General features: G+C 43.7%; 1 protein-coding gene across 5 annotated transcripts in view; it reads right to left on the bottom strand.

Annotated features, from left to right (window-relative positions):
* The window catches only part of SMPD3 (sphingomyelin phosphodiesterase 3), a 126498-nt gene that overhangs the window by 22958 nt on the left and 90571 nt on the right, over positions 1-12969 (bottom strand). For all 5 annotated transcript variants that reach the window (XM_075434109.1, XM_075434108.1, XM_075434112.1 and 2 more), the window contains one exon: positions 1797-1872. In XM_075434109.1, coding sequence (XP_075290224.1) covers positions 1797-1872 — 76 coding nt within the window. The remainder of the gene's footprint in view (positions 1-1796; positions 1873-12969) is intronic.

The raw sequence follows: 12969 nt of genomic DNA, 5'->3' as shown, positions 1-12969 counted from the left end.
TTTGAAAGCAGAACATTACTTCCCCATTCTTCTTCCCGCCCCTCTCTTCCTCGTTAATATATTAGGGATTTCACAATGTGGTTATCAAAGACGAACTGATAATACCTGACTAGGTAGTACAAAGGAACAGGACTAAAAGTGGAGGTTTATAACCTAAATTTGAACAGCAACAACTCTCGGCTCCACAACGGCAACCTCACAGTACATGACCGTAATTCCAGAGTTAAAACCAAAAAACTAGAGCAGGACGTTACTTGTTGAAGTGCAGTTCAGGAATTCGTGAGTGTCCTTTAGAACTGCCCGGTCTCTCTGATGCACTTGAGGGACCGGCAGTTTTGTTGCCTGCAGCTGAAGCACTGACAGAGCAGCGTGAACGCTGGCTGCCCGTCGGGGTTACCCTAACCCTGCTGCATTCCGCCCTTTATCACACGTCACTGTCGCCTCCGCCGGAGTGTACGCGCTGTCATCGGGCAGTCCAGGAGGGCTGTGTTGTGCTCTCCGGCTCTCGGGAGCAGGAGAACCGCAGTTGCATCAAGTAAAACAACAGACACCCAGCCCTCTGGCTAAATGAAATTCTGATCTGACGCTAAGTAAAGGTTTGCAGATTTGGCTTTTATCTTAGTACGACATCTGCTCCAAGTACAGAACTGATAGTTTTGATGCAAAAGATAGGAAAGATACATGGAAAATTTTCCACAGACACCTCCAAGAACTTCAAGTATTTGTGAATTTTAATTGATGAGTGTTCAGGCACACAAACAAAAAGGAGAAGCATCTGGATTTCAAAATACATGCATCAGAACACTAAAAATGGAACAAAATGGCCCGAATTTACTAACTTTTCTTCTCCTTGCTTTCTGGCCTTGGGCTGTAACACGGAGGTAAGGCCACCCATCTGCCTCAGTCTCGTTGTCAATATTAAAAGGAGAGCTGAGTGTTGAGATACTATCATAAAAAATGTCATAAAAGGTCACAAGATGGTCGAGGAGGAAGAGGCTCCACCACAACCTGACAGAGCCACATGAAATTCCAGTCTCATTATGGGAAGCAGTGGAGTCCACGCACCTCACAGACACAGAAATCCACTATTCAAGAACATCTCATTCTTTTTCACAATAATTCAGTGAAAATTCCAGAAAAAGCCTTCCATGCCTTGCTAAGAGTTTTTGCATTTTCTTTATCATTAATGACCTTAGAAAATATTTTTCATGAAGCAAAGAACATAGAGCATGCTGTGTCATGCTGTAGCAAATGTAATAGTGGAACTGCTTTTAAACAGGACCAGGAGAATTTTTCAATGAGTGTATTAACTTGCTAGCCATTTATGTATGAAATTTGCAGGTCAAAAGCCAGAGAATGTGGGTTTATTCCAGCTCTAATTTCTGGTGGAAAAACCGGTCCCAGCTTGCATCTTCTGTTAATCCCCTAGTTATGTACAAAAAAATTTTAGTTTATGTGCTGATTGCTCACGGTACGGGTTGTTAAATGCCGTTGAGTAACGATGATAGTAATGTATTTGCTAAAATAACAGTATTTGGTTAAGACTGAGCAAAGAGAGGAAAAGCTCCCAAGGGATACTTTGTCTCCTATAATACTTGATTACTCTGAGACTGAAACTGTGAAGGTTTGGGGGTGCACTTGTCTGCCCTTCATCCTTCCCAATTTCACTTCTGTCTGCGATGCACACTGCACTTTGTCAGAAATGCTGGAGGAGCAAAGCTTGCTACTGTTGCACAAGAATACCCCCACAGGCCTAAAAACAGTGAAAAACTGAGACACATAAATGAGGACAGTACCTGCAATAGCTTGCAAGTGAGTGCAGGAGATGTATCCCACGATTCTTTGGTCCTGAGGTGTACTTCCCACTTGTACCTGCAAGGGAAGGAAGAAATCAAAAGGTGATTAATGGAGAGCTCACACAATTCTGCTTCTGTCCCCGGCACCGCAGCCTTTGTATGCAGTATTGGCCTGTTTCACCACTCTTTCCATCCAGCTCCATTCTGAGAACACACACACACAAAACCACCAGAAACACACTGGGGTCCTCCTTGCTGCGAACACACCAGCTCCTTCCCGATCACTACAGCGTTTCGATTTTGATCTGCAGCACACAGGTAGACTGGACTTTCCCCTGCCCTTTGCCAGCCCGCTGTCTCTCTGTCCCAGCTGCATTGCCAGCTCCTGGCATCCCATGCTTGTTCGTACGCAGGACTCGGGCCCCCCACAGACGTGCCCTGTGGTACGCGTGTCACCAGCAGGCTGATTCTGGGCGTCTGTGCAAGACCAGAATGCAGAAGGAAAAAATCCCAAGGGAGTGTGGGGAAAATGATAAAACATGAAATAAATATTGGGTTTGACTGTGTTTCCTACATTCCACAACAAGTTTTGGATTTTGATGGATTTTTTACATCCTTCCACCAAGGTGTGGAAGGTGGGATTTTTGCTATGTCTCAGCAAAGTGTTTACATCCTTCTGCTCGCAGCAGCAGCCCACCCCATGTCTGTCAACCAGATGAAAACACAACGTGCACCCCTGCTCTTGGAGACAGAAGAGGCAAGGGCTTCCAGGGAAGGTGGAATGTAGTATCATTCCTCAGCCCTACCATATGCTGCTATCTTTTCAAAATACATTAGCTGGTGGACACACAAGCAAATTAGAATGAAGTTCTCTGGTTTAGGTTTTCGGGTCTATTGAAGGTTTTGGCAGTGCAGGACTTCTACAGCTACAGATCAAAATTCCCAGTGATTTCAGGATCAAGATTTGGATTCGGGCAAGAAACTGGTTTTTGATTTCCTGTTGACAATTAAGGTGGCAACAGTGCGTGGACTACTAAACAAAATGCCCACAGAGGAAAGTTGTACCCAGGGCTCAGAAAACAAACCCACCGGTGACTTTCCTTCACCAGGCTACGCTCAGATTTCAGCTGCCGCCTCTGAATAGCAAGCAGAGCTCCATTTCATACAGACCCAACTTCGTCAGCTTGGTTGGTTTTGTTGGTTTTCAGCTATTGAAGAACAATCTGATTAATTTTACAACTGGAAAGCCAGCTTTGCAGTAAGTGACTTCAGAAGTCACTTGTACTCAACAGCGCCTTGTTAACTCTCCGGCTTTGTTCCAGCTAGAAGAGTAGGCTATACACAGCTCGCAGCATTCTGTCCTCTTTGAGACAGTTTTCCAAATGGGTCTCGGTGGTGTTCTTACTGCTGTTCCCATACAGTTAACCTGCGTCAGGGAGGGTGAGGGCGGAGGAAGACAAGGCAAATACCTGCAATAGCTGGTGGATCTACCACCAAGCCAAGGGGATTCTCCTAAACTGTCAGGATTGCGGCAGCCTCAGAGGATCTGCGGATCTGCTGGATGCCTGTCAGTGACTACCACAGAAGTTTCGCTACAGAGACCTCTGCCTCCCTTAGGCTGCCTTGGTCGATTATATCACAATGTCCCAGGTGAATTAAAAGGAGTGTCCTCCCCAGTTTTTTATGCAACATAGGCCATTCCAACAGAAAAGTAGGCAACCATTAGTTTACATCCTCTACTATCTAGGGCAGGCAGGTGTATGAATTGTATTTTCCAAACTTAGTAACTCAAAATCAGATTTTCTCTTCATCGCTGAAAACTGTACGTTGTAAAATTTGCACTAGTTAATAAATACACAGTGTCTCCTGCTGCAGAGAAAAAGCGTGCATGTTGTACATCTTTCAATGCCATCTACTGGAGCCACACTGCAAAGAAAATACTGCCCGTAAAGTTTTCTGCCTTATCGCAAGAATGCGCTGCTTATAATCCTCTTATTGAGTAAAGCAGATGGAATCCTCTTCAGTGTCTCTATCCAAAAAAGCATAAAAGATGTAAGTCTAAAAGCTCCACAGCCAAATGTAAATTATGGTCAGTCGAGAAAAAGAAGTCAACTCAAATTTGCATTAGCATTTCCTGTGGAGCCTTAATGGACTGCCCGACAAGGCCTCGTGTTCATCAGCCAATTTATGCGCAGGGTCATGCTCATTTCCATTCGTCATAAATAAATCTGTATGGTGCAGTGTCCCCGTGTGACGGATCTGTACTGAAATGGACGTGGGATCTTCTGTGCTCAAAGCAATGACAAGGAATGGCCTAGAAACAAGCCTGCCTGCCGCTAGACGTGGGTGGGCGAGCACAGCAGATGCCCCTCGGCGCTGCCACCACAGGGTGACTGTGCCCAGGGCTCCGCGCTTGCTGGGAACAACGGCCACTTTACACCCCCCGAGGGGAGAGGGCAAGGGTCTTTCATAAACACTCTGCTCATTAAAAAGGAAAAAAAAGCAAAGCTCAAAAGCATGAGCTGAAGACATCACCATAATTAGAATTTCCTTGGAAGGTGCCAGCATGGAAGAACATCCAAAGCAGCTTGTCTCCCAGATTTCGCATTTCCTCCAACTTTTTTTTCTTTTGGGGTGGGGGGTTTTTTTGAGCGGCAGTATTGATGTAAACCGCCAAGCAGAGTCACTTTGAGTATAATTGTAATGGAGGCAAATGCTTGTGACAACTACTAGGAGAGAAAATAAATATCCTTGCAATTCCCAGCTACAGTAGAAGCACTAGTATATTAAATATGGTCTGAAATAAAATAGTAAGGAAAATCTGATTATTCAGTCTAGTTTGGTATTTCACAAATGGACAAGGACTATGGGGTGTGCCGACAGGAAAACTACTTGACCTCTGCAATATTACAAGCCCTATAATTCTGCATAAAAAGATGCCTTTGTGTGGCCGAATACCGTAGCTACTTTTAGACCGTTCTGTTTGCAAGGGTGTGTTATGCTGCGGTGACTCGGCCTGAGCAGCAACGTGGCAGTCCTGCGGGAAGGCAACACGCAGCATCTCGTTCAGCATGCAACGTGGATCTGGGCAGAAAGGTTCCACTTCTGCCAAACCAAGTCAGCACTTCACAAACAGAACATAACTTTTGTTACTTAATGTAGAAGAAACGTCTAAATTCACATTTACAAAGAAAATCTGTGTAAGCAAATAAGCCGGAGTGGCTCCTTCACCGTAAGCCTGGCTCAAGTTCACCGTAACTGGTCTACGTTACTAGCTCTGTGTCACTACTGCATTCACTGCATTACCCTTCCGTGGGCAGCTACTGCAGGTATTGCTTTCTGACAACCATCGCGTAGTCTTAGCTGTGTCATGGACCACTCTTCTACACCTATGGAAATTTATAGGAAAGTCATATCTAAATATATCTACAAATTCCCAGTGTTTTAAAACAGGATAATTATTACGAGAGGGAAAAGTTGTATGTGATATCTTGTTAAACTCTGATGTTACCTGTAGAGGTAAAACTAAAATAGCGAGAACATATTAATGGTTTAATAAAGTGTCCCAATTATATAATTTTGACAGAAACAAATTAATATTTTTCAATATTATGCTGAAATATGCAAAATATATTCCAATTCTCAGTACATTTGCAAAGGTTAAGTGATCAAACTAGTCAAACATTTGGAAGTTAGGGGTGTATTCTGATCCCTGTTACACCACTGAGCACGACGTTTTGTTAGCAGTTGGGGTAGGGGGCCATAAAAAGCTCATTACAGATGAGAAACAGGCTTTTTCCCCTAAAGGGGGAAGCCTGCTAAGGTTGTGTTTGGAATCCAAAATGCCAGTTTCTGCTGCTACCAATTAATTTACAGGCAGGGGACAAATGTAAATCTGTAGCAGCAGAAACTGGCAAATAAATGCAAACCTGACATCTCTGAATTTTTCTTTTCAGTCAGAGTACTGACCGTGTCAAGTACACAAAAGTACTTGACCTCAAGTATCTTTCATTAAAAGATTTCCTCTCTGTGCCATAGCGCATTAGTACAATCTGTTGGAGAGACCGTGCTGATACTGTGCTGTACTGAGCAAAACCGTGTCTAGTCCTGTAATGGTGTCCCCAAAACTTGTCCTGTATGGGCTAAGGAGTAGTATGGCCTCCAACTGGACTGGTATTGGGTAGTAAACAGTGCTCATGAAGAAAGCAAGCCAACAAGGCTATGGCAGAAAGAGTCTTCTTGACAAGAAAAAAAAAAGTAATTAGTAGCAACAGTTGAAATCATTTTAGAGCTAGAGCGAAAGAAATAACTTGAAATTCAATCACATTACTTGCTGTCATGGGAATTTTCTGAGCTAAATGGAAAATCTTGCACATCTCATGTTTACCATACCCCAGTATAGTAAGTATACAAAGCTGCAAACATGACAAATACCATGTCTTTAACAGTTTAGATTTACACATATCCGTCCCAGCAGTGCAAAACAGTTCTATTACATCTGGATGTCAAGAAAAGGAGCAGCAGATCCTTAAACAAAAAACAAGGAAACGCTACCTAAATACCAGGGGTAAAAACCAGCTTCAAACATGTCACTGCTGCGTTCACAAACCGTCGAATACTTGGGAGGGAATGTTCTTTGATGCTTAAAAATCTAGGCCATGCCACACATAAGAAATCTGGCTCGATGAAAGAAGCCAACAGGATTCTCAAACACTGACCAATACTGTGTAGACAAAACCAAAAGGTTTGTTATGAGGAGAACTTGACCTTTAGTGACATTTTCTAGGAGCTTCACACTTCCAGGAGATAGCCATTCAAACAAATCCTAAATAGACAGTTTCTTAGATGCGTACCCTCCAGTATGGAGGTTTATACACATACCAGGCCCAGCATCTGCCATTGCCCCTTCCTTCACGGGAAGCAAATCCCGGTGTACAAACCATGAGAGCGCTGAAATCTTGGCATGCTCCCAGACAAAGAGCCGCACGGAGCATATCACCCCACAGCCTACGTACGGCCAATCAACCCCAGGCTGGGAAAGGTAAAGAATCCGAATGCAGCACTGAGAATCCTTCAGGGAGATGGGATGCTGCACAGAGCAGCTCTGCCTTCAGCCGTAGGGTTTAATTGCATCTTGGACTGGAAAGGAGCAAAACCATTTATTTCGTCTGCTTAGTTAACCATGAAGGTGTTGATTTTGCCATTGCAATAAATGTGACCTGTAGTACTGACTCCTGCATTATTCTGAAGAGGGTATAGCTCCAAAGTTGTTTTTGCTCTACGGCAAACAAATTTATGGTCAAGACACAAACCAAGCCAATGTTTGTATGATGAAGGAAAACTAGCCAGGCTGAAAAGCACACCTGGGTGCTCTGTGGACAAAACCTCTCTCCTGGAAAACAAAAGCACTGCATTTGTGAAAAACATCCTCTAAGCAGGGACCTCGAGTTGCTGTTTCTCTTCGCAATAAAACACCCCAGAGAGAGAACAAGAGCAGAGCACAGAGACAGACGTTACAGGAGATGTGACAGTGAGCTATTCCCACAGAAATGTTCGTCTTGCCACATGCAGCCAATGTTGTTTAGGTTGAAGGGAAGGAGCACAAGAGTCAGCGGAATCCCGGCGATAGAGCAGTGCGCGTGCGCAGCCAGCGCTGTGGCCGCACACCCGCGGGGTTCGGCCCTCCCGGATCTGATACGCGGAGACGCGCGGGTGACAGCTACTGCGGGGGTGCCATTACAGACACCCTGTGTCACGGCACGGAGGCAGAGGAAAGGAAGAAAGGGAAAATACAGTTTCTCTTTATTTCCAGTATAACTTTTCCGTAATTGCCGAAAATGTATCAAACTCTCCTGGACATTTTTTTTCAATTCCAGAAATTTTCCCAGACAAACGGGAGAGTCGGCACCAAGAAACTAACTGGAATTGCCAGTCCCACCCTCACTCCTGTTACTGTGCAGAGAAGATGCCGAGGAAAACCTGCAGCTGCTTACATGCACAACTCAAACATTCCTGTCCCACAGAGATGACTTAGACTAGTGATAACTTCCAAGAAAGGTGTATTTTATTCCTGTGCTTTGTGTTCATTGCAGTAGTTTTTCGGTTAGCTTAGACACAGCGTAGAAAGATCTATCGTATTTTTAGTACTTTGACAACTCTGCCTTTTGCGTTCAGGGATATGTAGCAGCTTCTAATGACGGTGCATTAGTTAAATTACTAATTTATTAGTATAAATATATTATTTAAGCATATTTAAAAAAGAAGTTTAAAATGTTATAGAGGTCAGCTCAACATTCTCTTTCGTGCTCTGCAGTTCTTTCTAGCCACATTTGCACTTGATTATTTCAGAATCCTGTTTTTCCCCACCTAACACGTGACAACAATTACTGTTCCGTGAACTCAGAGAATTAGTGATTTGGCAAAGCTTCATTAAGCTTACATGTGAGGGAAAGCGGCTGTAAATTGGTGCCATGAAAGAAGGGCTCTTCCTCTTCTCAGGAGGATAAAGCCCACAACTCACATTCTCTCAAACCTGTATTTCATTCTGCACAATAGCTTTAATTTGTCCCCGTTAACGAAGAAGAAAAAAAGACTGTGATTAATAACATTAATTACATTGAATTGAAGGAACACGGTACAGTGCCACGGTGGGGTCTTTTTTTTCTTTTTTAAAAAAGTCGCAGGCGGTTTATTGGGCTCTATCCAATTCCTGCATTAACATTTTATAGCAGAAACTGAACATGTGGAAAATGTTTAGGTTACCCTCCTGGCTTAATGGCACAGCTTTCGAGTTATCTAAACAAATTCATGAACAGCACTAGACATTTGGTTTACACATCTTGGGATAACTGTAGATACTGGACAACTGATCAAGGACCAGAAAATCTGACCACTGAAATCTCTAGATGGTCTTTTACTGGGGTCAGAAAAGAGCCGTTCCCCTTTTGGGGGTGATCCTCAGGTAAACGAGCTGCCCCTCAAGACGCTGCACAGCTGCGACGCGGAACTCACCCCTTGGCTCCCAGCCCCAGCACCCACAGCTTGGCATGGGACAGTAACGGCAGCTTGACCCACCCAAGAAACACAGATCTGCACCAGCAATACCAGAAAGGAGAATCACGAGGTTAGCTCAGGGAACCCTCATGTTCTCGTAGAACGCAGGCACCTCGAGAGCAGCAAAGAGGAAAAACTGCTTCAAAGGGGTTTTGCCGGCAGAGCCACTGCTCCTTCCACCATCTGCTGCCCCCGTACCAGCTCTCTGGAAAACAAGCCTAGCCTGGCACATACAGCGAAGGTTGCTAGGTTTCCTTTAAGCAATGAATAATCACATGTTCTCTGCACAATTACTGTACTTCCTGAGAACAGCATTAATTTTCAGAGAATTTGAAAAGTAAATCTGTTAATAAGCTTAGGAATTAATATTAATTAAACACAAGTTCTTTCAGAAATCTAGCAAAATCTACAAGACATGTATTTTCCTTTTGATTCCTTTCAATTTTGTTAGATCATTAGCTGTTCAAACTGCCCACAGCAGACTGCGGGCTTGCTTTTGCTCTATGTTCACATACTGTGCTTTAAGAACAATTTTTAATTTTTATTATTTTCTTATTTTTTCTAAAAAAAAAAAAATATTTTTTCTTTGGCAGATGCCAAAAACCAGAATAATTTCCTACTAAGAACGGTAGGAAGAGTAGCCTTCTCTGCAACACACTTCCATATTTCCCAGTCTCGGTGGGCTGAAAACCACTCCTCAACCTCTCAGTTAATGGCTGTTCTGAGAAGGATGCCTCTTTCACAGAATCACAGAATGGTCGGGGTTGGAAGGGACCTGTGTGGGTCACCCAGTCCAACCCTCTGCCGAAGCAGGGTCACCCAGAGCAGGCTGCACAGGACCGTGTCCAGGCGGGTCTTGAATATCTCCAGAGAAGGAGACTAAGGAGAAGGAGACTTTCGTTCGCCTCCCTACCCCAGGTATGTGTTTGCATGTCTTGTATGCCTTAGAGTTACGTTACAGTTGCAGCTATTACAATTTAATGGTAAGAGAGAGGCAAAATTTGTCAGCAGAAGTGACAATTTTTATTAGATTGACACATCTGGAAAAATACAGACATGCTCTCCTGTTCAGTCACTCATCAGGTCAAGCTAAGGGTGTTTTTTGGGTTAATTACACTACTGCCCAAAACCTACCTAAGAGACAGTGCAGCAAAGGCTACCTACTAATCCCTCTATCTAAAGAGCAACTTTGGCATTTTGAAAACCTTCTAGTACATTACAAACAGGTGGTGCATTACAATTTCTGCTCAGCACTCACTGATACCTTTTAAATTTAACTGCAAAATCACCATCCAAATTCTGAAGGAGACATGTATTTTAAAACTCCCTTTGAATTCACCCAAACCACTGGGAATTAAATCTATGTATGTGTCAAAACAACTGCTGCAGAGTAACCCAGACCTGCAATCTGCACCGTGTTACACACAGATACAGCCAAACCAGCTTTCCAGTTGCAGTCGCCAGCCCAGGACAGCATCCGTGTCCGTCCCGCTTCCCTCCTGGAGCTGCAGCGGAGCAGCAGTAAGAGCCAGCTGGAGTTCTGCTCTTTGGCATTTTAAATGAATGTGAAGTGCAATGCTAGAACAGAGAGTTACAGCAGAGTCTCCCAAGGGCCCAGACTGTCAAAGGATGAAAATGGATTGGCTGATCTATGGATTTACTAACTTCTCCTCTGAGTCTTCAGCAGCAACTAGGAACAGTGGTTTAACACTTCAGATCTGTAACTGTCACTTAGACGCAAGTGACATTTCCCCCTTTCTTACGTGGTCATTTCTCTGTGACTGTGTCCCTCTTGTGTCCCAGTGAGAGCCTCAGACGGGAGCAGAAACACTGCTAGAGTCTGAAGAGATCAAGTGCTGAATGTAAATCAGTCGTCCGGTTAAGCAGAAGATGGGCTTTACACAACAGCTACGCACAGCTACGTCACCCTCCTGCCTTCACACTGGCCTGGGAAGCATCAGCCCATAGAGATGGAAAAGCCAGTCTGTGCTCTGCCAGGAAGATGCCAGCGCAGCACCTTTTGTGGCAGACATCTTCAGGAAGAGAACAGACCAAGGCCAGCAAAACTCCTTTGCACAGGGCTCCCAACAACTGTTAAGTAGCGTGAGGTCAGTAGCACGAAACAAGTGTTAACAGCCCGTGTGATTTACTTCCACCTTCTTTCCTAACACCCCAGGTGTTAAGCCACCATCAACTCACTGTACCTTCCTGTGCTTTAGTTTCTCCTTCTATTAAGCAGATATTGACCTTTCTTTATTATGCACTCTGAGACACGTGACTGAAAAGCAGTACATAAGAACTGCCTGTTATTATAGCTACTAATAATAATCCTCGAGCTGTGTAAGTCTCTCAGGTAACATAATTCTGTGTGACTAAGCAGATCTCTCAAATCCTTCCAAATCTCCACCTGAACTTTACACTCAAGATGGTGAAGGCAGGGCAGGGAAGAGGGGGGCGATGGAAAATCATTTCCTCTTCACTGACAACAGAACCTATTCTGAAAGGAAAAAATCTGTGAAATATTTGTACCTTGGCAGTAGGGATCTATTTGGTAACACAACTCCCCCATAACAGTTTTGTCTTTTTGTTCAAAATAATTCAACTTTCATTAAATGTTTAGTTCTGAGACCTTTAATTCATGTCCTTAACAGTTATCTTTGTAGTCAGAGGCAAACCATACTCATTAAATGAGATTCGTTTTCTTTCTCTGAACATTATTCTGAATTTGGATGTTGGGTCTCTCCTGAGTTTCAGAAAGATTTGAATAAAGGCTTCTTCCTCCTAGTGAGTGGAAACACTAAAAGATTTTATCCACATTTTCAGAATGTGTCAGTCCTCTCCCCTCACTCACTTTTCACAACTTTTTTTTGTTTTTTAAACAACAGAGAGAGCCATTGCTCCTTTGCTCAGAGATGGAAGCTATGCAAGGGGAACAGTCTTCAGAAGTGTACTTCCAAAGCCCAGCTCGGCTGCTGTCTTTTCTATGGCAGAAATGGGAACGCCGTGCTTGCCACAGGAGTCAGGAACTTTACAGTGCAGAATCTGCACAGAACAGAGAGACCTGCGTTACTGAACGGAAGGCAACTGGGAGACTGCTGTTCTGCAAGGCGGGCTTATGATCTGCAGCCGCCCCGCGACTGGCTCTGCCGTAGGACTGGGCTGCACGATAGCCACGCAGCACAGCGTGAGAGCCAGCGACAGCAGGAATTAACGCAGCGACAGAAGCAGCCCGTTTTGAATGGCAGAGCACTGGCTACACCTTCCAGCCACAGTTACAGTGGGCTTTGCCAGCTCACTGCCGTCCCAGCGTGAGACCTCAAGACTTCTGAAGTTAACAGATTGATTCTCACGGATTCAAAAACAAACCAGGCTTTTACTTACTGTAGCTTTTGTGTCCGGAGTCCACACACACTCAGTTGCTCACTAAGCACTACATCAAGAAAAACAACCTTCAAACCTTTGTTTCAAAGCTAAAATTAAATAGATCATTGCTACTTTTTTTTTGGTCAAAGAAAGAAATGACCTATGATCACTTAATGTACAATTAACACAGAAAGTAATTTCAGATCAGGATAGACTTAACTCAACCAGAAATATTTTAGGTATAAAGTACAGTATGTCAGAATGACACAGACATGAGGAAATATGGTCTTTTAGCTGGGCCAGAATTCTGTCATATTTCAAAGAATGTCGTCATCTTTGAATCTTTGTAGTAATTGGTCCCTATTCCCTGCTCAACAGTAACACTATTTAACAACTTGAATCCATAATGAAGTTCATCATCCCAGCAGAATTTTGAAAAGAGGTTTAATTTGCTGGAAGAGAAATGGAGACATTGGGGCCTGCCTAGGAGGGTGGCAAATCAGTGACTCAGCAATTGGCAGCTGAGGAGCAGCTTGGTTTTAATCTCTTAATCCCTAATATACGTGTACGCTGATGGGTAGTCTTTGTGACCCTGGTAATATTTATACCGTACAACATCTATGTTCATTTTTTGCATGCAGCACTTTATGATGAAAAAATGCACATTAGCTGTTTATAAACACATCAGAGTACAGTACAAGAAGCCCAGATCCAATTTTTGGAAACCTGGATTCAGATATAGATAGGCTTTTATGTC

The sequence above is a fragment of the Opisthocomus hoazin genome, chromosome 12 (assembly GCF_030867145.1).
Source record: "Opisthocomus hoazin isolate bOpiHoa1 chromosome 12, bOpiHoa1.hap1, whole genome shotgun sequence".
NCBI classification, from domain to species: Eukaryota; Metazoa; Chordata; class Aves; order Opisthocomiformes; family Opisthocomidae; genus Opisthocomus; species Opisthocomus hoazin.
This window is presented reverse-complemented; position numbering and strand designations above follow the sequence as displayed.